General features: G+C 46.4%; 1 protein-coding gene across 4 annotated transcripts in view; it reads right to left on the minus strand.

Moving 5' to 3' along the window:
- Positions 1-5,700: 5,700 nt before the first annotated feature.
- CRACR2A (calcium release activated channel regulator 2A) overlaps positions 5,701-25,693 on the minus strand; it is a 136,072-nt gene continuing 116,079 nt past the window's right edge. For all 4 annotated transcript variants that reach the window (XM_027074070.2, XM_027074069.2, XM_053225733.1 and 1 more), the window contains 5 exons: positions 22,889-22,970; positions 22,630-22,744; positions 14,240-14,341; positions 11,478-11,554; positions 5,701-9,851 (listed from right to left, as the gene is read on the minus strand). In XM_027074070.2, the coding sequence (XP_026929871.1) occupies positions 9,767-9,851; positions 11,478-11,554; positions 14,240-14,341; positions 22,630-22,744; positions 22,889-22,970 (461 nt within the window). In that variant the 3' untranslated portion in view covers positions 5,701-9,766. The remainder of the gene's footprint in view (positions 9,852-11,477; positions 11,555-14,239; positions 14,342-22,629; positions 22,745-22,888; positions 22,971-25,693) is intronic.

The raw sequence follows: 25,693 nt of genomic DNA on the forward strand, positions 1-25,693 counted from the left end.
GGGGTTCGGGGGGGGCAGTCGGGTGGGTGGGGAGATAGGCCTCGTGAATGAAAACTGCTTTGGGAGGGGGTAGGAGAGAGTGGGAGGAAGGGAAGAGGGTGGGGTGGGCACAGAGGGAGGAAAATGCAGCCTCATCTGCTTGTTTGTGTTTCTTGTATTTAAGATGCTGACTTCTAGCATATTTTTAAATCCATCAGACATGAAAGGCTGATTTAAATAGACCCGCAGTGTGAAGCTGGTAATTTCACTTGCTACAATAGAGGCGCTGGCAGGCCGCTGGCAAAGACTCAGCACCTCTCTCCATGCCAGGCAAGCTGCAGAAGCATCCTGAGACTCTCAGGCCAGGTGCTTTCTACTCCCTGGCAGGGGGAACGGGCTGCAGGAAGGGGTGGGGATAGAGAATCAGAAAGATAAAAGGGGAAAGGGAAGGAGAAGTGGGGCAGATGCGGAGCAGGGGATAAACTGGAGAAGGGTGAATGGGAGGATGAACAAGAGAAATAGACTGGCTCAGCATTCTCCTGGTCCAGGGGTGCTTCCTGGTTAGCTGATCCAGACTCCTGGGCATGCCTTGTACTATAAACTTCTGCTTCAGTTTCAGTTCAAAACAATTCCAGACTCTCAGGGTTGGGCAGATCGAGGTAGAGGCATTCTCAAGAGCAGAAGGTTCAACGTCTGCTTGAATACTTCTAGTATCAGGGAGCTCACTATCTGGTGAGGCAGCCTATTCTACTGTCGGACAGTGCTCACTGGGACACACTTCCTTATGATAGGTCACAATCCCCATGCTCTGTGCTGGCTGATTCTAATCTGGCCCTGTTGAGTTGTGCAGAGCAAGTGTAACGCCCAAGTCAGTCCTTCATCATGGAACACAGTATTCGGGTCCTCTCCTGCTCCTGTCCTTCTTTGCTAGTTTCTAGTCTTCTTACCATAAATGATTACAGCATAAATCTTGCCGAGCTGAAGTATTTCTAATGAGTGTATTTCCCACTGTAGTCAATGCAGTAGAATTTCAGGAATAACAAAAGACTCATTCAACACGCCTTTATTGAGGCCACACTCTGAGACCTGGCGTAGACCTCCTGTTGGCATGTTAGATATGGAGGCCCCATCCCCAGGAACTTATCTAGAAGGACTGTGGCCAAACTCCTAAAAAGAAGAGCGTGCAGGGGGCAGAAGTGCCAGGAGCCCTGAGGGTCCTTCCCCAGCAGAATCCAGGGTTGGGTGGGGCTGGGTGACGCCCTGAAAGGAAGAGGACCCTGGGGATTACGGTCAAGGCATTTTAATGGAATGTTAGTGTACACCTGTGGGTTTCTAGGTGTTTCCTCCCTTGAGTATACTGAAGCATCAAGGGCATTAAGTAAGCTAAGTGTGCCTTCCTTTCTTGCTCCCTCATCTCTGATATTACCTGAGACAAACACTCAGTACCTTAGACTGTCACTTGTTGGACACTGAAGAGAGTCAATCCTTCATTCATTCATGCAACATAAATGTGTGTGAAAGTGTTTTCTGAAAAAAATTGTATTGTGGCAAAATACATAAAACATAAAATTTACCATTTAACCATTTACAAATGTACAATTCAGTGACACTGAACACAGTCACAATTTTGTGTGCAACCGCACTCCCCTCCAACTCCAGAGCTTTTTACTGTCCCAAAGGGAAAGTGTCTACAAACCATATATTTAAAGGTGGTTCAATTAAGAGTACACGATCTGAAGTCTTGACTCAGCAACAAATCTACACATCCACACCTAGTGTCTATTAGGTAATAAAAACATTGGATGAGACCAGAACCCTGCCAGTGAGGACCTTGTAGCCTGGATGCTGGGCCCCCGTCCCACCACAAAGCAGAATGGAAAGATACAAAACATTCTTAGACGTCTGTACCTTGAAGGAATGCAAGCTTTCCTTATTCTACTAGCCCAGGGAAATAGGAGATGCTCTAACCTGAGGTCTCAGCTTCTCCCAGTTACCAAGAAGTGTGGCTTTCTTTCTTATTTTGTTTCGTTTTGTTTTGGACTCTTGCACAGGGAGATAGATGATGATGTAATAACTGACATTTGTCTAGAGCCTTTCAGTTGACTAAACCCTTTTCCCAGAGTTCTCATTTGACCTTCACACTAGCAGACAGTAAGACAGAGAACACTACTTTACAGATGTGGAAGCTGGGGCTCAGAGCACCACGCAGTTCCAGGTTTTGCCTAAGGCCACACAACTTGTGTACAGGTTCTTATTCTGGGCAGGTCTTCAGGGGTTAGAGAAAACATCTGGGAGAGGCACAGCCTGGGTAAAGATGGCCCATTCCATACCAGGAAGGAAGAGAGCCAGGCAGGGAAGCATCTTTTATGCACAGAGGCATGGAGCCCAAGTCAAATTGAGTTGTTGAGCTGCCTGAGGGTAATGGATTGCTACTAGCAACGGCTGGGGAGGCTGCAGGGTGATGAGATGGAATGCTTTGATGGGCATCACACTGTCTGAAATGCAACTGAATCACAGCAGCTGGAATACTTCTCAGCACTGTTTTGAGTGCCAGAAGCAGCAGCTCATTTGAACCAGCAAGGCAACCCCATGGGTTGCAACAGACCACAGGGACCCAGTCACCCAGCTTCTGGGAACTGGGGCTCCAGTGGAGTGGCTCACCAAGTGGTGGGCCTTGTTCTTGAGAAATGATGCTCTGTTCTTAACTGCTCCTATAAGGCAAACACTGTTTGCCAGACACTGTGCCAAGCATGAGGCAGAGATTAATGCTTCTGCCCTCGGGAGCTCAGTCCAGCGCATTTCACTTATCAGAGCCCTGTGGGTAGTGTGTATAAATAAGCACAACACAGTATCATTACAGAATGGCCTGGGGGTGCCTATGGACTGGATGTTAAATCACACCCTGACACTCTGTCCTTGACCTGGCACTACACATGCTCAGTGAATTCTAGTTCCACAGTCATGTTACTCAAATTCATTATGAGATTCCTTGAGCTCTACATGTTTCAATTCCAAGTTAAAAAAAATCCCATTCCTTCTGCCCATGTTCTTTGGGGATTTTTGCTGAGTAATGCAGTGTTTTCATGGGTAGTATTTACTTTTATAGGTCAGATGGATCCAGTCATAATTCATTATGATCGCACAGACCACCATGGCCCGAAGAGTCCTCATTTGCTGGGAGTCTCCTACTGCTATGTCAACAGAGTGCAAGTACCACTTCGGAATCAGAGCCAAAGTGCTGATGAAGTTCCAGCCCTGAGAGAGGGTCAGTTCTTGGACTTGACTCAGTCCTACTCCAGGATGATAAATGACACAGCCTCACCAATGCTTCTCAGCTTCTACATTGATTTCAGGTCCTCTGCCAAGCACCATATGGTTTCCCAACCCCCATCATTTCCAGGAAGGTTCTTCCTAAGTAGGCCACTTCACTGAAACTGGCTCCACTGAATTGTGTGAAAGTTGGAGCTATGATGTTTGTTACTGTGGATAATTAACATAGTTATTAATAGAAACATTAATAAAGTTAGGAAGTGGGGAAGGTTTAGAAAGATCCTACATCCTGGCAACCCTACCCCTACCCCTCATCATCCCTACCCCTCACCCTGACACACACACACACACACGCACACACACACACACCAGATAAGAAGGGAAGAAATAACTAATAAAGTAAAATCCTATAGATTTTTGACTAAACTTGGCTGGGCTTTGTGTAGCAAATTTCTTTTCCCCAAATAATGGGAGGAGAGGTGACAGTGCTCCTAAGCCCAGTCACCAAGAAGTTGCTTAAATCTTTGTTTCTGTATGCTTATGTACTGTGATTTCATTATTTTGAAGTAATTAAACACTTCTGATCTGTAGTTCCTCCCTTCCCATCCCCCATCCCTTCTGAGTGAAGCTTTATGGAATGTCTGGATTCCTGGCAGGAAAGAAAACACTGCCTGAGGATTTCTGGCCTCCCGTCACTTCCTCCAGGAGCTGGACACTTCCTTGGGCAGTACATCTCCAGCAGGACATGAAGGAGCTCAAGGTGGAGGGGACAGTTCTCAGATCTGAAAGACTTTTGAGTTTCATATCCCTCCTCCAATCTTGAAGTCAGGTAAGGCTGTAGGTAGGAGGTTTGAGGTTGGGTTAAGGAATGAGACAAGTTCTGGCTATGTTGTGTGAAGTATGAGGAAGGAAGCAACGACTGCAAAGCAGAACTTGATTTGTACACAGTGCAGGTGGCTACTAATGTGAGGTCTCTGAAATTTTAAGTGAGTTACTTAAATATGTTCAAAGACCTAAAGGAAACCATGTCTAAACTAAAGGAAATCATGAGAACAAAATCCCACCAAATAGAGAGAATCAATAAAGATATACAAATTATAAAAAGGACCAAATAGAAATTCTGAAGTTGAAAAGTACAATGGAAAAAAAAATTCACTAGAGGGTCCCAATAGCATATTTCAGCAGGCAGAAGAAAGAATCAGTGAACTTGAATATAGGGCAAGTGAGATTATGCAGTCTGAAGAACACAAAAAACAATGAAGAAAAGAATGAACAAAACCTCTGAAACCTGTGGGACACCATCGAGCATGCCAACATATGCATTACAGGAGAAGGAAAGGAGGGGGGAAAAGGGTGTAAAGAATACTTAAGGAAATAATGACCAAAAACTCCCCAAATTTGATGGAAACCAACCAAGATGCTACACAAACTCCAAGTAGGATAAACTTAAAAAGACCTACAGCTAGACACATCAAAATCAAATTGTTGAAAGCCAAAAAAATAAGAATTTTGAAAGCAGCAAAACAAAAGCAATTCAACATACACAAAAGAGCTTCAATAAGATTAACAGGTAATTTCTCATTAGAAACCATGGGGGCCAGAAACTAGGCATGGTATATTCAAAGTAGCAAAGGGGCAAAAACGCTGTCAACCAGAAGTTCAAAATCGGACAAAACTATCCTTCAAAACTGAAGGATAAATCAACATTTTCATGTAAACAAAACTGAGAGGGGTTTTTCCTATAAGAAATATTGGTGAAGTGAAAAGGCTCTAGATAGTAACTTGAATCAACATGAAGAAAAAAAGAGCACTAGTAAAAATAATTATGTAATTAAATACAGAAAATGGTATGAATGTATTTTTTGTTTATAACTCCTTTTAAAATCTGATTTAAAAGACAACTGCATAAATCAATAGCAATAAATCTACGTTGATGGGAACAAAATGTATAAAGATACAATTTGTGAAAATAACAACATATGAGAGGGGGGCATGGAACTATAGAGGAGCAAAGTTTTGTGTGATATTGAAATTAAGTTGGTATTAATCCAAACTAGATTGCTATAAATTGAGATATTAATGGTTACTTACAGGGCAGTCACCAAGAAAATAAGTTAAAATATATATAGTGAATGGAATGGTATTAAAATAGTGCACTAGAAATTAATTATTTAACACAAGAGAAAGTAGTAATGGAGAAACAGAAGAACAAAGAATATAAAATATAGAAAAGAACTAGCGGGGCGCCTCGGTGGCGCAGTCGGTTAAGCGTCCGACTTCAGCCAGGTCACGATCTCGCGGTCCCGGAGTTCGAGCCCTGCGTCAGGCTCTGGGCTGATGGCTCGGAGCCTGGAGCCTGTTTCCGATCTGTGTCTCCCTCTCTCTCTGCCCCTCCCCCGTTCATGCTCTCTCTCTGTCCCAAAAAAAATAAATAAACGTTGAAAAAAAAAATAGAAAAGAACTAGCAAAATGGTAGACACTAAATCTTACTTTACCCACTATATTAAATGTAAACATAGCAAACTCTCCAATTAAAGGGCAGAGATTGGAAGAATAGATTTAAAACATGATCGAGGGGCATCTGGGTGGCTCAGTTGGTTGAGCATCTCACTCTTCATTTTGGCCCAGGTCATGATCCCAGGATCATGGGATTGAGCCCTGTGTCTTTCTCTTTCCCTCTGCTTCACTCTCTCATGTGCTCTCTCTCTCTCTTTCTAAAATAAAAAACAAAAACAAAAAGCAATCCCCCCCAAAAAAACCACAATCCAACTACATGCTGTCTACAAGAGACTTAGTTTAGATTTAAAAGCATAAATAGGCAGAAAGTGAGAGCTGGTGTGGCTATACTGATATTAGACAAAATAGACTTTAAGACAAAAATTGTTACTAAAGGCAAGAAAGACACCTTATAATGATAAAGGGTCAATTCATAAAGAAGATGTAACAATTATAAACCTATATGAACCTAGAAATAGGTTGAAGCAAATTGTGTTAGGGGAAGGCAGTTCTGTCTTAAATCTTTGACCCCCATGACCATTAGGAATTTATTCCCTTGAGATAAAGTTTTGCCTCCTTTAATTTTTTGTTAAAGTATATACATAGCCCTTAAACCACCAATTGCATTAATATCTTAGCTGAAATTGGTTTAAGCTCCTTTAGAGCATTGACTGCTAGTGACAGAGACAAAAGGTTGAGCTATTTTTGATAGAACATACAGTTATGGCCTGGAGTGGGCCCAGGGTGTGGAGAGTAGGGAAAAGGGGAGTCCAAGATTGGGTGGAAATGTTAAGAACAGAGGAAAAGTACAGGATGGGGAGAGGTGGAAGAAAGCTAGTGTATCACGGAGGATCAGAAAAGACTTCAGGGACTGTCAAGAAAGACAAATGCTAGACAAGCAGCAAAATAACTAGGGCTTTGGTTTGGTGCTGAAGTTCTTGGGGACAACTTGGGGCTGAGGGCAGCAGCAGATACCAGAAGGAGCACAAGGAGTCAGAACAGGGGAGAAAAATGTGGGGCCAAGGATTGTGATGAGCACAGGTCATTCTTAGGTAAACACCCTGGCACCAGGTCTGAGCTGCTGTCTGAGTCCTGGAGAACCACAGGGAGGGAAGCAGAATGGACTGAGGGCTGAAACCATACCACAGACACTGGTAAGATATGGGTGTTTGGAAAGCCAGGAAACCCACAGGAACAAAAAAAGATCAGGGCCAGGAGGCAATACTGAAAACAAGTTCATAAGCCAGGCAAATGAGCAGGGCAATTGGGTACTCAAATGAGGTAGTATTTGTGAAAGCCCTCACTTATGGGTACATGATCAGTGTTAGCTGGTTCTAAATCTGAAATTAGGGCAAGGCTAATGATGGCCTGGGAAGTGACTCAATGTTGACAACAATAATAGCCCGTACTTGTTAGTACCTATTATGTGCTGGGCACTGCGTTAAGTATTTCACATTCATTGCCTCATTTAATACTTAAAATATCCATGGAAAGTAGACATTGAAACCTCCAACCTACAGCTAAACATGAAACCTGTTCAGGTGACTTGCTCAAGGCCATTTTAGCAATGAAAATAGGATGGAACCAAAGGTTTCCCCGACAGCACTCTGCCAGGCCCTGGGACAGGCTCACAGCCACCGGGGTGTCTTTGATCACCATGATAGCTTAAAAGGAATGGGGAGAGGGGGGATGCTCTGATCTGGGGACACAGAATTTCTCAGAGTCTCTCTGAGGTGCCATCATGCATAGTTGTCTCAAGTGGAGTTGGAAAAAGAAGCAGCAGGGGCCTAAAGACCTTTCCTACTCTCTTCTTTCTGCCTGGACCTTTGAGGATTTGTGGGGGTTTACTTGGTGGGTCAGCACTAGGATCACTCCACCCTGCTGTAACCCCTAGATGCACTTTTCTGAAGTGGACAAATGCAGCCCCAAACCAGGGACTAGGTATAGGGGATAAAAGCATGTGTGGGCTGGGCAACTCCAGGTATAGCCTGCCTGACCCATAAATTCCAGTTGCCATCTCTGCTTTTTTGTTTTCAGAAGCAGGAGAGTTGGTTTGCTTTCTTTATGGCTATCCCTACCCTCTTTCTGCACCCTCCCCATAACATATAATCACACAGCAGCACACACCCACACAGATATTGGAGGGCTACTTCTGGGTGATCCCCTGCATCCCACTAATGAGACCATCACCAGTGCCCTCTCTTAGAGAAAGGAATTTCCTGTGAGTTCCCTTCAAATTAGGACTAGGGGCCAGAGCCCCTACTGTCATCATAAGCATTCTGAGCAGGAAGAGCCAGAAGTGTCGAATAGCCCACGCCTCATTTTACTGATGGGAAGGGGGCCCAGGCAGGGAGCTGACTTGCCCAAGACCATGGGGCACCTCCTGGTACTTAGTGCTGGCTTTTGTTCTACACCCTCCGTGGGCTCCCTGGTGCCTCCAAGCACTAAATGGGGGAAAGAAAAGCCTACGAAAAGGAGGCAGGCACTTGCCTGGTGACCCACAGGGCACTGATGCTTTTAGGAGTCTGGGGTGGAGGCTACAGGGAACTCTGACCAGAGGATTCTCTTCTGCCTGGCTGGCTGTGCACAGTTGTCTTGAATCTTCTTGGAGGCCTGTGGACACTTTCTGCTCCTCTCTATTCTTACATGTTCTGATTGGGTGTGGGTACCACTCACTTCCCTGTGGGGCTGGGCCTGCAGCCCTAGAGCAGTAATATGCAGTGATCTTTATGATCTTTTCACCCAAGCTCCCCACCCAGGGCGAGAATGCCTTTACCAGCACCCTCCACCCCAGTGATGCTGGAGCACTGCTGGGGCTGGAAACTCACCACTACCCAGACAAAGGAACAATGCATGGGCCCAGATCATTCCCCTCAATGTGAGTGCCCTGTGCTGGTAGAGTCACAGGGATGCTGAAGCCTATAGCTATACTCTGCTTACTTCTTAAACACCAGCTATATGTCAACACCACGGCCTCACTTTCTTTTTTGTAATACAGTCCTCTGGAAATATAAAATAAAATAAAATGAAGTCAGTAACTGTGGACCTGGTGCTGGGTCTCACTGCCTGCAGGTCAATCTATCCCATTAATCATCATGTACAATTTTCCGAAGAGCTATTTTGAGAAACATTGGAAAATGGCTTTCACAGAGCTATGTATACCTTATTTATACTCCAGAAATGGTCGCTCTGTTTAGCAGCAGATGGGTTTTTCTCCCTAATTTTCTTTTCATCTCTTAGTGAAAGTTAAGTAGGAAGGAAGCCCTCTCCCTAATCATGGGCACACACTTAATACTTAAATCACCCGCAGTCCACCCTGGAGTCAGGGTCATGGGTGGGTGGTTGAGAGAAAAGGCTGTGGGTTTCTTGTAAGGCACTGTTCCCGAGACCCCAAGGGAACAAATATAGTAGACATGCTGGCTGCTTAGAGGCTGGTTTCTGCAGCCTGGCAAGAAGCAGGGCCCCTGGAGGTGGGGTGTGGAATAGAATGTGGGTGCCCTGGCTTGCTTTTCTCAACCTGTGTGGGCATCTCAAAGTCCATGAAGCATATGCCAAGAGCATCCCATTGATGTCCCGAGGAGCCAAGGGAAGACCAACCACCCTGGCCCTGCCCAAGTGCTTTACTTTGGCCTACAGGAAGCAGCAAGTCTGCCCTGCACAGTTGCCATGGCAACCACAGTGCTGCAGCTCCAAAGGGCAAGGGGAGCAGAAGGGAGGTGGAGAAGGCATGTGGTGATTTTTCTGGAAAATCCCATCTGTTTCTTTTCCCCACAAATCCAAGCTGGGGGGAAAATGGGCATCTGGGGTCTAGAGAGAGAAGAGAGAGAAGATTTCAAAATGCTCCAAGAGCAGCTTTCCTGACTAGATGTGCTTCCCCTCCTGTTGGTGGAGGCAAGTCACTGACACAGACAAAGGTTTGGGCGGGTTATGGTGGAGGCATCCAAGTGGGAGCCTATGTGCAGGATTCAGGGTAGGTCCTAGGACCCCAGGCCTGGGTGGAACAGTCTTAGGAGGACTCCTATCAGCCACAGCAGGATTTCTTTTTGGCAGAGCGGTCAACCTGTATGGTGTCCTCTCTTGCTGTATCTTCTTGTTTCTTGAGGATCCTGGGAGAGGGGAAGGTATAGCGTCAGTAGAGAAGAGCTGCTAGGCCATTGGGTTATATATATAGGCCATCTGGATGATAAGGAGGGAACCCAACATCACCAGAGCATCAGAGTTTTCAAAGTCTCCCCATGGGAAGTGCAGGTACATAACCATGATTTGTAAAGACGAAGTTTAACCAATATGGATCCTTCATGACACCTCCTCAAAGAAGCCTCCCCAGATTTTCCAGGTGATGTAAGTGCCCCTGACAGCATTTTGACCATTCCTCTGTAAAAACCCCATCACCCCATGTCATAATGCACTGCTTCCTTTGTTGGCTCCCTGAGGTGAGAAAGCTGCTTGAAGGCAGAGACTATATACTTTGTCTCTGTGTCTCTGTAGCCTATCGTAGTACCTGGCACACAGTAGAGACTCAAAGAAGATACTTTTTGGTTATTAACTCTATAGAAGGTCTGTCCCATGTTGCCACAGTTGCAGATTAAATGTAGGAGGTGAAGAATTAAAAATAGTGGTAAGTATCTTATCCCTGCTTTATACTCTCAATGTGCTTTCACCTTAAGCATCCCTTTTGATTTTACAACAGTCTGAGTAGGCAGAGAGGGTATGATTGATGTTCCTATGCTGGGGGCAAATCTCAGAGAGGTAGACTTACTTTATCCCAGAATCAGTGGCAGAAAAAAGCCTAGAACTTTCCTCATGGTCTTCCATAACTCCACAGTCTCTCCAATGCATAGAAAATGTTATTCTGGGTTCTTAATTAATCAAATGAAAATATTTACAAAATTCCCCAGAATCAGCACTGGACCCAAAATGGGCACTATTAAGTATTTGTTGGATGGATGGATGGATGGATGGATGCATTGGTGAATTAATGGATACATGTAGGGATGCATAAATGGATGTGTGAATGGGTGGATGGATGGCTGGATAGACTGGAGGAATAGGTGGATAGATGGATAGATGGATGGGTGGATGGATGAATAGGTAGATGGGTGGATAGGTGACTGGGTGTATGGATGGTTAGGTCGGTGGACAGATAGAATGAAATGAATGCCAAGATGGGTAAATGAGTGAATTTCCAAGTATTGAAAATGGGGCCCTGTATGGTTCTTTTTTTTTTTTTTTTAAATTTTGGTATAGGCGGAGGCTTATGAAACCAGTCTTTTGATGGAACTAACCCTTTGAGAGCTGTCACCTTAGATGCCTCTCGTTCCCCCAAATAGCCCCTCCTCTCCCTGGCTTCTCCTCACCCTCCCCCGTGCCCATATTATAACTGTTCTTGTTCCCTGCCTGCTGCCAGCTAATCTCTGCTAAGATATTAGCCAGTGTTCAGGGACCTATGATAAGACCTTTCCTGGAAGCAATTTGCATTTAAAAAGAGGATCCCTGGGAAAAGGGCAGCTTTTAAGACCCAGAAGAAGACTATGGGGGGGTGGGCAAGAGGCAAGGGGGCTTTCTTTTTTGTCCCTATTGTGTTTCAGAGGGCTGTCCCTGAATCCCATACAAAGCCCTAGGCCTCCAACCCCTTTACCCAGAAGGCTCGGCAGACAGAGGAATGGCCTCTCAGGGGTGAGTGCAGTGCTTCCCACCAGACTCTGTTTGCTGGGATGTGCCTCCTTCCTTACCTGGCTAGATGAAGTAGGGACTCTTTGGTGTTGTGACCGGAATAGGCACTGCATTCATAGAAGATCAGATTGTTCTCCTAGAACCATAAAGCAGAGGGGACAAAAAGAGAGTACTGGGGGAGCTCGAGGGACCCATGGGAGGAGAACACCCATCTACATCGGCCCGCCTGCCTCACTTCCTCTCACAGTCCCCTTTAATTCCTCTCCCCATCCCTGCTCTCTTCAAGGTTGATTTCAGTCTCCTCAAGCTCCCTGCCTAATGCAAGTTCTGTAAGCATCTCCCAGGTGAGCTATAACAATTGTAAAACACCAAACAGTATGCTGCCTTAGTGCTTCACGCTTTCACAAATTGCTCTGAGGTATGTAGATGCCCATTTCCTTTTCACACCAGCCTGTGGTGCAGGCAGAGGAACAAAGGCCAGGATGCACCACATTCTCCACAATGCACAGGCAGGGAAACCAAGGGCATAGTATAAAGGGCGGGTCAGTTCATTCAGTGACTTATTGAGTTAATGGCAGGCCTCCCAGCAGCTTGTTTTGCCCAGAACACCGGCATTCCGTGAACTTTGGGGCAGATGTCACTGAGGTACACCAGTAGGAATTCTCCTTCACACCAGTTAATTACTATTCCAGCTGCCTAGGCTGTCAGCATTCGTGTCACAGGACAGTTGTCGATCACTTCAGGACGCAGAGGCTGTGCTGCCTGCGTGGTGGGGGCTCTTGGCTAAGCCTCATCATTATATCCATTTATCACTCCTGTTAATAGATTTCCTGCTTCCTTAGGACATTGCTAGTGGCATGAAACTCTGGAGGCTGATGCCCTGTAGGGATGCAGGCACTGAATGAGGACACTTCTGTGGCTTGCAGATCAGGAGGCTCTAGACACTGGCCCCCAGTTCAGCTTTCCTGGTTCACACCCCAGAGGCCTAGATCCTACCCCTGTCCACACTTGTGCCACAGCCAGACTCTGGGTCAGTCTTTGGAAGAATGAAGACTTCACGGTGGGAGGAGGGAGAGTACATAGGATCTAGAATTGGAAGGCATGATCCACCTTCCAGCTTCAAGTCTTGACTCCACCCCTGAGGACCTGTACAATCACTCGAATTAACCACTTAACTGCTCTGAGCCTCATTTGCTTGTATGTTCGTTTTTTAACTGACCAAAAAAAAAAAAAAAAAGAATAAAAAGGGAAAAAAAATGGGATGATAAATATACAGGCCTGCAGTTCATTAATCAAACTCCTTGGATATAGATGTACTTTGGAATCCAGAGACTCTGAGTTTCACAAAAATAACAGATGTATATACTATATATTACCCTCAGTTGGTCTGGGATAGCACCCTATGATCAAACATATTAATATTTCTTGAAACATAGGAAAATTCATCCAAGTGAGGTAAACAAAAAGACCATAAATGGCTTCATGTCAGTCCTGGTCAGATTTTTCTGCCAGACAAAACACTAGAAACCTTTCTGTTTCAGTATTGTGAGCATGGTGGGTAAGGGACTGCAGACATGTGGCTACCCTCTGACCCTTCGCAGGAACACCTGCCAAACCCTTCCTGCTCCTTTTTTACTTGACTCTTACCATCTGTGCCCATTTTCCTGACCTCTGGGGTCACAAGTCCCTGTTTGTTTATTTATTTATTAGTATTTTTCAATGTTTATTTCTTTATTTTGAGAGAGAGTGAGAAAGCATGTGAGCAGGGGAGGGGCAGAGAGAGAGAGAGGGAGAGAGAGAACTCCAAGCAGGTTTCCCACTGTCAGTGCGGAGCCCAATGTGGGGCTCGAACTCACAACTGTGAGATCATGACCTGAGCCGGAAACAAGAGTTGGATATTTAACTGACTGAGCCACCCAGGCACCCCTATTATTATTTTTTTTTTTTAGTTTGAGAGAAAGAGAGAGAAAGAGAAGGGGTGGAGGGAGAAAGAGAAAGAACCTCAAGCCAACTCCACGCTTAGCACAGAGCCCAACGTGGGGATTGATCCCATGACCTTGGGATAATGACCTGGCTGAAATCAAAAGTCGGATGCTTAACCAACTGAGCCACCCAGGTGTCCCATGAGTGCCTGTTTACAGCAAGCACACTAAGAGATATGGAATCCTAGGGCTGGAAAGCACCCCCACCTTCTCAGACACACAGGTTCCTGAAAAGCACTCGGAGGCAGTAGAAACAGCCAAGGAGTGCCACTGTTTGTGCCTGATTTCCAACAAGCCTTATTGGCCCCCAGCGTGGGTAAGAGGGCTGATGCTTATTTTAATGGTAAAGTTTTGAGGGCATGCTCTGAGTTTATCTTGGGTTCACCGCTTTTGGACTCAATATTGATCAGAATGGATAAACTCGTGAACACAGCTGTTCAAAGAACAGTCTGCCTTACAGAGAGTGTTTCATCCCTGAAGGTGATCAAGTGGAAACACAGAGGAAGGCATTCAAAGATCAGATAGGGGATTTAAAGAAGTAACCTCCTACTATCTAAGAATCTATCATTCTGAGTTCCAGGGAAAAGTGTTTGGGAAAATTCCCCATACCACCTAGTCATTCCTAGCCAGCTCTATCTTGCAATGTGTGACTTTCTACAGAAAGTTCCACATGCACGGGCATCCACATGCCATTCCCACGATGCCAGGACACCCATCTTGCCCACTTGCTTCCTTCCCAGGGGGCTTCCAGGGAAGGCTCCCACCAAGGCCCTTGGGCACTTGCCTGACTGTCCTCGGGCTCGTACCCTGTCTAGAGAGATGGAAAGTTTGCTCTTTACCTTGGCAAGCTTCTCTCCAAGGCCTCGGGGAACTTCCCGCTCTTTCTCATTGTCAATTTTATTGCCCAGCAGAAGAACAGGAATGCGGTCTCCCACAGCTTCCTGCAAAACAGATAATCCCCCAACTGAGAGAAGCATCCAGAAGGAAAACCCAGAAGGGCAGGCTTAAAATGCTGGCAGTAAAGATACAATCTGGCTTGCGAATCCCCTGCTGCCACAGCAGGCCGGGCGATAAGAGTCATCCCAAAAGCTGAGAGCCTCAGTTTCTGAGGCTTCTGTGAGGTGTCTGAGGCCTCCCTCCCTCCCCACTCACCCTTGCCTGATGGGCCATGCAGGCTCCTCAGGTGTGCTGTGGGTAGCAGCATGAGGGGACAGAAGACATTCATGAACTATGTGTCCGTTTCTAGCACTTACGGTATCCCCGAAAACATTCCTAAGTGACCAGACTTCGTCTAAATGAACCAGAACGAACGAGAGGAATTAATGCTATGTGGTTTGGAGCATTTCTAGGGACTGTTTTGATTAGGCATGGCATCTCCAGGGGCCTCATATTGGGCACATAAGCTCCCTGAGGCGTGGGGCCACAGTGCCTATAAAAGGATTGTTGTGCACCTAACTGGAGGTCACCACGGGGGGCAGTACAGATAGATCACTATTATTGGGTGCTCTAGCTCTGACCAAAGGCCCACATGGGGAAGAAGCATGTGGCCACAGAAGCTGCACTTCTTGGGCCAGAAGTAACAGGTTTGTTCAAGGGGTCAACCTTCTTTACTCCTCCAGTGACTGTGGCATATCAGCCAAAGGCCTGCACCCTAGAGTCTCTGCACCCCAGGGCTTCCTCCCTTGTGAAATGCGTGTACCTTTTGTGCCCCTGAGGAGGGCAAGCCAAGGGCCCAGGACACACAGCTATTAAGTGAGTAAATATGGTAATATTCACATTTAAGCAGTCTGTGATTTTTACTTCATGAGATATTTAATTAGGGGCTTTTAATAATAATTTGGTAAACAATAGTTATTCATCACAGAGAAATGTTTTACGAAATAGAGAGGGTTAGGGGATAACACAAGCTAGTAATCACTTACAGTGTTGTCAATGACTCAGCTGCTTTATCTCACCATTTCAAAAAAATGTCCAAAGTCCACCCAATAGGTACATGTATTTTAAGTTTGAATGCAATTAAATTTGAAATAAAGCTTCAACGGTTCCTTAATCTACACATTCATTTTTATCGCAGTTTGGTAGTGAAAAAAATTCTCATTTCCTAAATGAGAACGTTAAGGTTCAGAGAATCCCAAAGAACATTCAATAACAAAGTCACTGAGTTATGAGGACCCTTTAGTATATGGGTCCACAATTCTCTAATGTTTTTCTCTAAATTCTGATTTCCAGTGAACTCTCTGCTATTTAGTGTCTTATTAACTAGAACTCTCTAAAAGTGGTATTTCCACTTATCCATGGTAAGATGGTAATTAATGTTGATAATGATGAGTCAAAGGCACTACATGATCTTTACAGTGTCTTCTGATCCATCAGAAATAGATTAAATTACGTGCACTGGAGTTGACGTGCTAAGTGGATTGCACCACATTTCAATTGTTTGCACATGAGAAACCACTAATGGCATGCAGACAATGCTGTGGCTCCCTATTACCAGAGTGCTGGGTAATGGGAATACCCCCATTTTCTGACTCTGTTGTGCCACAGAAACTTGTGTGAAGACTTTTTCACAGAAAAGGGAAAAAAGAGAAGGAAGCAGGGAAATGGGCCAAAAGGCTTGCTGTTTGGAGCACATGAGAGATATTTGTAGATTTATGTGTGAGGAATGACTAAGGCTTGTGGGATTTCTTGACATGGAAATGCTGAAAATATGAGCATCAGACTTGAAGTCCCAGGCAGAATTCGAACCCGGATTCTGGTATGCTGGAATGGGTGATGGCTTCAGTTTCATCACTTGCAAAGGGGATAGTGGGTACTGAATGACTAAGCATCAGGTAAGGGATAGTCACAAGCCCAACATTGGAGCCCCATGTACCACAAAGAGCAGGGCTGCCTCTGGGTGGGGAAGGGAAGCAGTCTTCTTTTTTAAAGCAATTCTTGGTTATAAAAATAAAACATCTTAGAAGGAGCTGATAAAAGCCAAGCCCCCAGCTGGAGCTGTGGCTTCTGTTCTTTGCATTGTTCCTCTCTTACACAAATACTCTGGACACCTCACTTCCCCTCTGTGGACCCTGGCCTGCCACTGATAATCAGGCTTATCTCCAAAATCAAGGCAAAAACAAGTGAGAACACATGGAAGGCTGGAAGGTGTGCTATTCACCATGGGCAGTCAGCCATCATCACCCTGGCCCAAGACTAGTCTCTGACACAGGGCCATGGGGAGGGCGGGGCTTAGGGTGGGTGTCTCATGGTCCTCTCTGACTTTAATGTCAAGCCTTGAGCTATCTGCCCAAACCTGACACCTTTCACATACCCAACCCGTTGTTGCACAAAGAGGCTCATCATTACCTATCAGATGAAGCAACACTTCCTTTTAAAAGTCGAAAGCACACCTCCTTTGGCAAACAAGTCTAAGCCCCACCTGATTTCTGTTGAAATTTCTATAGATGCTTGGTAGAACTCCGTAGGCATGGCAGGTCAGAGGGAAGGAATAGAACATACTTAGTTGGGCATACAGTCTCTGTCTGTGTGGGACCTGTCAGAATCACCACTTTTCACAGAGTCTATTCTGTGAGCTATGAGATGGCCCCAAAAAGCTGGTTCCTGTCCTCTGACACTGACACAGAAGCCTCTCCATACCTTCAACCATTTTAGTTGCCTATCTTTGAACTTGAGCTTGTTGGAAGACAGACGTGCTAAAATTCAAAAGATTACCCACCTCTGACTTTAAATAACATGAGCTGTCAGCTTGGAGCAGAGGACTGGCATTCAGCTCAGAACGTGCAGCTGCTGGGTTTGGTTGGTTGGTTGTAGTGTGTGTGTGTGTGTGTGTGTGTGTGTGTGTGTGTGTGTGTGTTAATATCCATTTGCTGGGAGGCAAGAAAAAGCACTTAGCCAGGATAGTGCTGCTACTTCTCTGGAGCCAGAACAAAAAATTTCTCAGCACATTAAAGCATGTAGTTATGCTAAGAAAAAAATGACTGCAAAATTATATCTTGGGGGTTTCCATATTTACCCACCCCCTGGACTATGAGTCAAAACAAGATTTATTCGTGTAGTTCGTTTTAAACTGCCAGCACTTCAAGCTCAACTTGGAACAGGGGGAAAAAATCAAACTGCTATTTTTTGCTCTGTGCTGTACATTGTCACCAATGACCAAGATCACAGAACGAGAATTAGCTGGTGGTCCACAAAATGAGAGGAGAGTGAGCCTGGCCCCTTTGAGCCAAAGAACTGTTCTGCTTTGGGGCGGAAGTGGGAAGGACTGAAAAAAGAAACGAACACCTATTTTTCAGAAGCAGATTTCAACCATGGGCCATGTGACGCTCTTGTCACATAATGCATAATGCAGCATAATGCAGTGGCAGAGCCCTAGATTCCAGTTCTGGCTGGGCGTCTGGCAAGCTGTGGGTACTTTTGGACAAGTCACTTCCTCTCTCTGGATCGCAGGACTTTTCATCTATAAAACAAGAAGCTGCATTAGATTAATCTCCAAGTTTTGTTTTGTTTTGTTTTGTTTTCGGAGACACTGATCGTGTTGGCTTAATGACTTCAGTCATTTTCCACTTCCTTGACTTATAGGCCTAACAACACAGGGCTATCAGAATGACAAAAGATCAAGACAAGAAATTCAACATACCCGGAGTGCAGACATTGGGGACCAACAAACTGGAATTGGACCAACGAACGGCCCGTTCAGGCTTGTACCAAATCCCATTTTCCCTATCTGATACAGGCCCCAAAGTCTCCAGATGTCCAGTCTGTTCCAGACTCCAGATGTCCAGTCTGTTCCATGGTCTAACCATGGGACCCTTAGAGCCCAACCAGTTTCTTCTCTAGATTAGACTGGTTGAACCGGTTCCCCCAAGCAGAGATGAGAAGGAGGTAGGGGAGGGTTTGGAATACTGCATTGGCAGGAATGGCTACCTGCTTTGGTTCGCTATCAGGTACATAGGAAATGTAAAATGGCACAATAAGGGGCACAGTGTTAGGCCCCTTCTGCAGAAGGCCTGCAGGCAAGGTAAAGCTGCCTGGACTTGGGGGGTGAAAACTAGGGTGGGTGGGGTGGGAGAACAGCCATGGGGGGCAGGGCTCTCCCACCTCATAAAGCAGGGCATGCTTTCATTCTCTTTCAATCTCAAAGGATTTGGGTTCCCTCGGGGCTGGAAGGATCCTCTAGGGTCCTCTCATCTGCACACACTCCTCCATCCTGGATCCCCCCTCCCTCCCCCAGAGGACCAAAATGCTGTAGCCTGTCAGCATGTGGGGGCCAGGAGGAGCCCTTCAGAGCCTCTGGTCCATTCTGTCATTAGGTGATTGGCCAGTTTCGTGGCCAGGAAGTGCCAAGCTGGGGTGGTGAGAGCTTCCTTTTCAGGGAAGTCCATACCTCCCCCAAGCATCTGTTCCCACCCCACACAACCTCTTCCAACAGCGAGTCTTTGCCAAGTGTAATCTGTGGCAATTTAAGTCCTCTCTTTTTACACTGCTTTTCAGGTTGCGGGAGGAAGGGGCACTGAGAACAGCTGGCCAGCATTCACTTAATAATAAGGCTTCAGAACCCAAAGCCTGTTATTAAAGCTCCCCCTCCACCCTCCCTTCTCTAGGCGAGGGAGTTGGCAAAGTGCTTGGAGCTCTGTGGAAAAATAAGGTACTCCACAAATATAAAGTTCTTATTATTTTCAGTTCCCTCTGATCAAATTAGGTGTCAGATTTTAATCTGTCACCTGACACCCCTGATTGCTGGTTGCCAAGGCAGAGTGACTTAGCTTTTCAAGACTCTTGAGAATAATTGCATTCATGATCCCACTGTTCCACACCTTCAACACAGACTCCACCATCTGACACTTGTTCAGATGTTCACACCACGGCCCCCTGCACTTGTTCTCGAAATCCTGGGCCATCAGACTGGGTCCCCACACTGAGTCAGTCCCCCAGAGAGCCTCATGAGTGCAAGACATGTGGATGATGCTCAGCAAATTCTTGTTGAAGAAGCACGGACATCTTTGAAACTGATTTAGAACCTTGCTTCTCAGAGTGTGGTCCCTGGACTGGCAGCATTGGCTTCACCTGAGAACTTGTTAGAAATGCAGAATCTCAGGGGCTACCTGAGATTCTGAACCTGCTGAGTCAAATTCTGTATTTCCACAAGGTCCCCAGGAGATTCCTGTGCATATAAGACTTTGAGAAGCACTTCCCAGGTTGGGGGAACCATGGTAGCTGAGAATCAGAATCACCTGGGGGAACTGTTGCTTTTTTTTTTTTTTCTTTGTATTTCCAGCCTCTGAATCATTCTGTTTGGGAGAGAAGGCTTGTGGCATCTGTTTTGCTTGAAAGCACTGACGGTGATCCTGATTATCCAGGTTTGGAATCATCATTTTGAGTTTACCTATACCTTCTGCTAAAATTTTTAAGAAAGAAAACTCAAGCTCTGAACTATACAGAAAAGCCCCATCCACACATAGATAATTCTGAGTTAACTGCATATGGAATTGCCCCTTTGGCGTGGCTTTCTGGGCCTACAGATGCACGAGGGCTTCCCTGGGTGCATGCTGATGCTTTTCAGCCCTACCCCACTCGGGAACATGCCTGGTTTTCCAGAGAATGATGGAACATTCTGGTGCTTGGCCTGGTTTTCCAGAGAATGACAGAACATTCTGGTGCTTGGCCTGGTTTTCTAGAGAATGATGGAACTTGTTCTTCTACCTGCCATGATGGCCCTCTGATATTCCTTCACCCCACCACCACCGCCAAATTCAGTGTGACATGCCACCTCTCTGGCTAGATCCTGGGCTCTTGGTCCAAAACAAGGGCCTCAGAAACTACACCCCCTGCTGATGGCAGACAGCATGTTTCTATAAGTTTGCTTCTATCCATCCCTGTTGATCCCAGACTATTTGAACAGCCTCTGCCTGCTTTAGTATATATCAAGATTTAGGGATGTCTGGGTGGCTCAGCCGGTTGAGCATCTGACTCATGATTTTGGCTTAGGTCACGATCTCGCTGTTCGTGGGATCGAGCCCCACATTGGGCTCTGTGCTGACCTCATGGAGTCTGCTTGAGGTTCTCTCTCTCTCTCTCTCTCTCTGCCCCTCCCCTGCTCATGTTGTCTCTCTCTTTCAAAATAAATAAACATTAAAAAAAACTTTTAAAAAGATTTAGATATTAGGAGACAAATTAGGGATTAAATGTCTGTGGCTGGGAAAAGAACGGGTGATGCAAAAGAAGGCATGGCCTCTATTTCTCCATTTGATAATGAGATGGCTATATTAGATCAGTGATTTTCAAAGGGAAATCCTCTTGTCTAACAAAATTGTACCTGGGCCTCCAATGTAGAAAACTGAATGAAGAGTGGCTCTGACCAACATGGGGGGTGAAGGACCCAGAACTGTGACCATGGCCCCTTTTCCTGCACTCCCCAGTTCCTGGGGGACATCATTATCTTCCCAGGGCTCCAAGGAAGAAAGGTTGAGAACCACTGGGTTAGGTAATCCCTAATGTTTCTCCTGGTGCTTAATTTCTGCAAGGAAGATAAATCTGTAGCTGTATCAAAAAAAAATCATGTCATAAATTCTAAAGTTTTAACAGGAATCACTTCCAGATTACCCATACAATTTATTTCCCTTATTAGCTTGGTGTAGAGCCATTCACTAAATTTCAAAACTTATATTTTCTCTACTGTAAGTTTTTTAAGCCTAGTACTTTGAGAAATAATTTGTATTAAGCAAATCTCAGAGAAACCTTTGAATTTAGTTTCCATTCTTGTTCCTTATTTTTCCTGGAAATGAGAGGGATGTGGATTAACAGCAGAGAAAGGAATGGCCCAGCCAACCTAAACTAGAAGAGAAACAGATTTTGGTGGGAGGAATCACAGATCTTAGGGCCAAAAGGATGAAGAAATGAACAACTCCAGTATTCTGCCCGCGTAAGGATTCCGTATCCATTCATGCCTCCCACATGTGCTGAGCACTAGTTCTGGGGGGGCCCCATGCCAAGCACCAGTTACACAGTGACAAACATAGTGTCAGTTCTTAGGAGTGACCTTCACAGCAGTGTTACAGTGTGGTCAGGAGGTAAGGGCTATGGCAGGTTCTAGGGGCTTGAGCAGGGATAAACCCCATGAGGACAGAAAACTTGTCTCTTATCTGCTGTTAGAATTCCCAGTGCCTGGCAGTGGTTTCAACAAATAAATGAACAAAGCATGGATCCTGCCAGTGGAAGGAGTTGGGACATCCTCTCTGACTGTTTGGTTAAATACTCAGCTGAGGCCCTGTAAAACACATATGTGGCTTGTCCACACTGACTTTGGCCTTGTGAAGGCTACATGTGAGGGGTAGAGGAAGAACATGCAGATGGTCAGAAAGTAAAAAGCACTTATAAGCGACTTACTGTTGGGGTGCCTGCGTGGCTCAGTTGGTTAAGTGTCTGACTTCAGCTCAGGTCATGATCTCATGGCTTGTGAGTTAGAGCCCCGATGGCCCCACGTCGGGCTCTGTGCTGACACCTCAGAGCCTGGAGCCTATTTCAGATTCTGTGTCCCTCTCTCACTCTGCCCCTCCCCTGCTCATGCTCTCTTTCTCTCTCTCAAGAATAAATAAACATTAAAAAAATTTTTTTAAAAGTGACTTATTGCAAGTATAAATCAAGAGAGTAGAGTCCCACAGATAACCCAGAATTCACAGAAGAGTACTGTTGCCTGTGTGCCCTGCCCAGGGTAACTTTGGGGTGAGCCAGGGGCCCTCACATTGTGAAGGGATGTGACAGAGGCCCCAAAACACTGCGTGGTGCTTCTCCTAGGCTAGGCACAGCTGGGCTCCCTGCAGCTGGAACAGTGCGGGGATGAAAAGGGGGAAGAACACGGTGGGACTCAGTTTAAATGTGGGTTTCTCAGGGAAACCTTCCTTGATGCTCCACTCTAAGCCCCTCCCCCAATCCTATGCCACTCGCTCATGGCGCTTACGGCAATTGCAGTGATACAGTTATTGATATAATTTGTATTTTTCAAGTCCCTGCCTCCATGAGGGCAGGGACTGTGTCTGTCTTGTTCATTCCTGAATCCCCAGTACCCAGTACTGGGCTGGATGAATGGCCATATGAACGCCAGAATTGGTTTGTTCCTGGAGAAGGTGGGTTTTGAATTGGGTTTTGGAAGAGCAGAGGGCCAGGCAGGAGATGGGCAGGGACAAAGGGGAGACAGGAGTCAGCATAAGCGCTCCTAGGAAGGTCACCAGCTCACCTCCACGCTGCTCAGCCACTGCCGGACCGACAGGAATGACTGTCTGGCTGTGAGATCATACATGACGATGACGCCATCGGCCTTCCTGAAGAACTGCTGGGTGATACAGCAATACCTGCCATCAAGGGGTCACAGGTCATGGGCTGCATGGCTCCCCACCTCCCCACCCCCACCCCCCCCCCCCCCCCCCACTGCCTGGACCTTCAGGCCTTGTGATGGGCAATGCAGGAGGCAGGGTTTGACCGGGGACGCTCCTCACCTCTCCTGCCCGGCCGTGTCCCACAGCTGCAGGGCCACGTACGAGCCATCCACATGCACCATCTTCACCTGGTAATCGATGCCTGCAAGGTGGAATGAGCCTATCACTTCCAAATCAGAAAAAGATGCCCCCCCCCCCCACATAGCTGGAAGCAAATGAGGCCAAGGGTGACAATCCTCCCCATGCGGTTCCTGGGAGGAGACGTGGGGGACTAGACAGGGAGGCATGGAACCTGAGTTCTGGTCCTGTGTCTGCCACTGCGGGGTGGCTGTGGGGGTACTGCTCAAATCACTTAACCTCTCTAACTGTAGGTTCCTCACTGTAGTGTAATCCACATGCTCTTTGTGTATACTATAGTAAGTATCAGATCACATATGTATAAAAGCAATACACCAAGGCAAAGACAATCATTATTTTTCATGAATTTACTATTGCAAAGATGGAAAAGGAGGAGAGTGTCCTCATATATCTTTCTTCTCCTCCTCCCTAAAATATTTTTCAAAGTTCCCCTAATAAAATCCAAATATCCCTGCAGGAATGGATCATACCTTCAGACTTCCATCACCCAGTCAAATCTTTGTGGAGGAGTGGGGCAGGGGAAGAGGTGGTAGGCAGATTGGGGTCAGAAGAGAAGAAAAGGGGTAAGGTAGGGAATCAAAAGCAGCTTTCACCCTTAAGATGGGTTTAGAGCTCCTAATTCCATCCACTGGGCCACTCAAAATCATCTCTCTGAGGCCGGGACCCTACCCAGAGTCTTAGACCAGAGAGACAAGGTCAGAGACATGCATTCTGTACCCCTACAGTGGCCCTCAGAAATAAGGACCTTGATGCAGCTTCTTTGAGAACATACTCTTCTTGCCTACATCGTGTAAGAATGTTCCCAAATCAGGGCGCCTGGGTGGCTCAGGCTGTTGAGGGTCTGACTCATGATTTTAGCTCAGGTCATGGTCCCAAGGTCATGAGATTGAGCCCAATGTCAGGCTCCTTGCTGAGCATGAAGCCTGTTTATGATTCCCTCTATCTCCCCCTACCCCTCACCCTTTCTTGCTCTCTCTCTAAAAAAAAGGGGGGGTGCCTAGGTGGCTCAGTCGGTTGAGCGTCAGACTTTGGCTCAGGTCATGATCTCATGGTTTGTGGGTTTGAGGCCCACATTGGGCTCTGTGCTGACAGCTCAGAGACTAGAGCTTGCTTCAGATTCTTTGCCTCCCTCTCTCTCTGCCCCTCCCCCACTCTCACTTTGTCTCATTCTGTCTCTCAAAAATAAATAAATGTAAAAAAAATTAAATAAAAAAAAAGAGTGTTCACAAATGCTTAACATTTTTAAAAACGTCTTTCCCCCTCATGGTATCAGATCAGGGAACCAGAGGGCATTCCCTGCCTCTTTGAAAAGGTCCAGCCTCTGAGGCCTTTAACATGGAGGGCTCAGCAAGGGACAGCAACAGAATCTTGGACAGAATGGGACAAAAAAGACAACAGAGAAGCAGTAAATAGAAAAGGTCATTCCAGCCAACATCTACAGGCACAGGCTAGTGCTCTGGGGAGGGGCCCAGGAGTGGCGGGAAGGCGGGAGAGTCATCCATTCCTAGAATGGCAGACCTACAGGGACTCTACAGTCCCTGTGCTTCACAGGTGAGGCCCTGAGAAGGGAGTGCGTTTGTGCATTTGAGAGAGAAAAAGAGGGGTTTGTCCCATGGGTAGAATGCTTGATATTTCTAGTTTTCCCATGCCATCTCTCAATCTTCACCACACTCCTGTGTCTTTCACATGAGGGTTATTATCTGCACAATGCACGAGCACACGCCTGCATGCACATCTGTACACACATGCACATGCATACACACTCATGCATGGGCACACGCCTGCATGCAAATGCTCACGGGTAAGTGCATGTGTACTCCCCACCCCCACACCATTGAGGGATGAAGAAGCAGGTGTCCAGCAACAGTGTGCCTTGTCCACCGTTGCTTGCCCAGCTGGGCAGCAGCTACCGCCGAGTTGCAAGCCCAGTTCTGAGGCTCATTCTTCTTTTTGGAGCAGTGCCCTGTGCACAGGGACACCTGGCAGCCTCATTTCACCTAGAAAGTCCAGGGCCAAATGCTCTCATCAAAACGGATTATGACTAGCTGGGCTGAATTTGAAAGGGTGAGTTTTCTTCTTAGCTCAAAGTAGAAGGGCTTCCCCAGTCTGTGTTCCAGGGGATTGAAGGAGCTTCCTGCTTCCTGATAACTGCTCAAGAGAAAGCCAGCCATGGTCAACACACCTTCAGGGCCTGCTCTTAAAGTAGCCAGAGGGTCCGAAGCCCCCGAAGACAGAGCCTTCTCCTGAATGGAACGGCATGCAGGTGGTGGTGGGGGGGGGGGGGTGGCAGGTGGTGCTGCTTGGGGCAGCTAGGTCTTGGCTGCTGTCATGGTTCTGCTTTACCATAATGGCTAAATTCTTTGCCAGAGGACAGGGAGCTTGTCTTGCAGGGAGCAAAGTGGACCACGGAGTGCTAGACAAAATGGGCTCTGTGCTATGCTGAGCTTGCTGAGGGTCCCTTCTGGGTACACAACATACTTCTTTCTGCAACCTCAGACAAAGAGGCCAAGGAAACAGATAAACCCATGGGGAAGGCTGGGGGTGATGGCAGGAGACACATGGTGTCACAGTCCAATAGTAGAAGAGGCAACGTACAATGATGTGGGACCAGAAGGCCTGGAATAAACTGGTTTCTAAGACCACAACCAGTTCTAATATTTCAGGAGCAGAGGTAACCCTCTGTTCTATGTTCTAGTCTCAGTTCTGCCTCTGACGAGCTGTGTGACC

This window comes from Acinonyx jubatus, chromosome B4 (genome assembly GCF_027475565.1).
Source record: "Acinonyx jubatus isolate Ajub_Pintada_27869175 chromosome B4, VMU_Ajub_asm_v1.0, whole genome shotgun sequence".
In the NCBI taxonomy this organism is placed as follows: Eukaryota; Metazoa; Chordata; class Mammalia; order Carnivora; family Felidae; genus Acinonyx; species Acinonyx jubatus.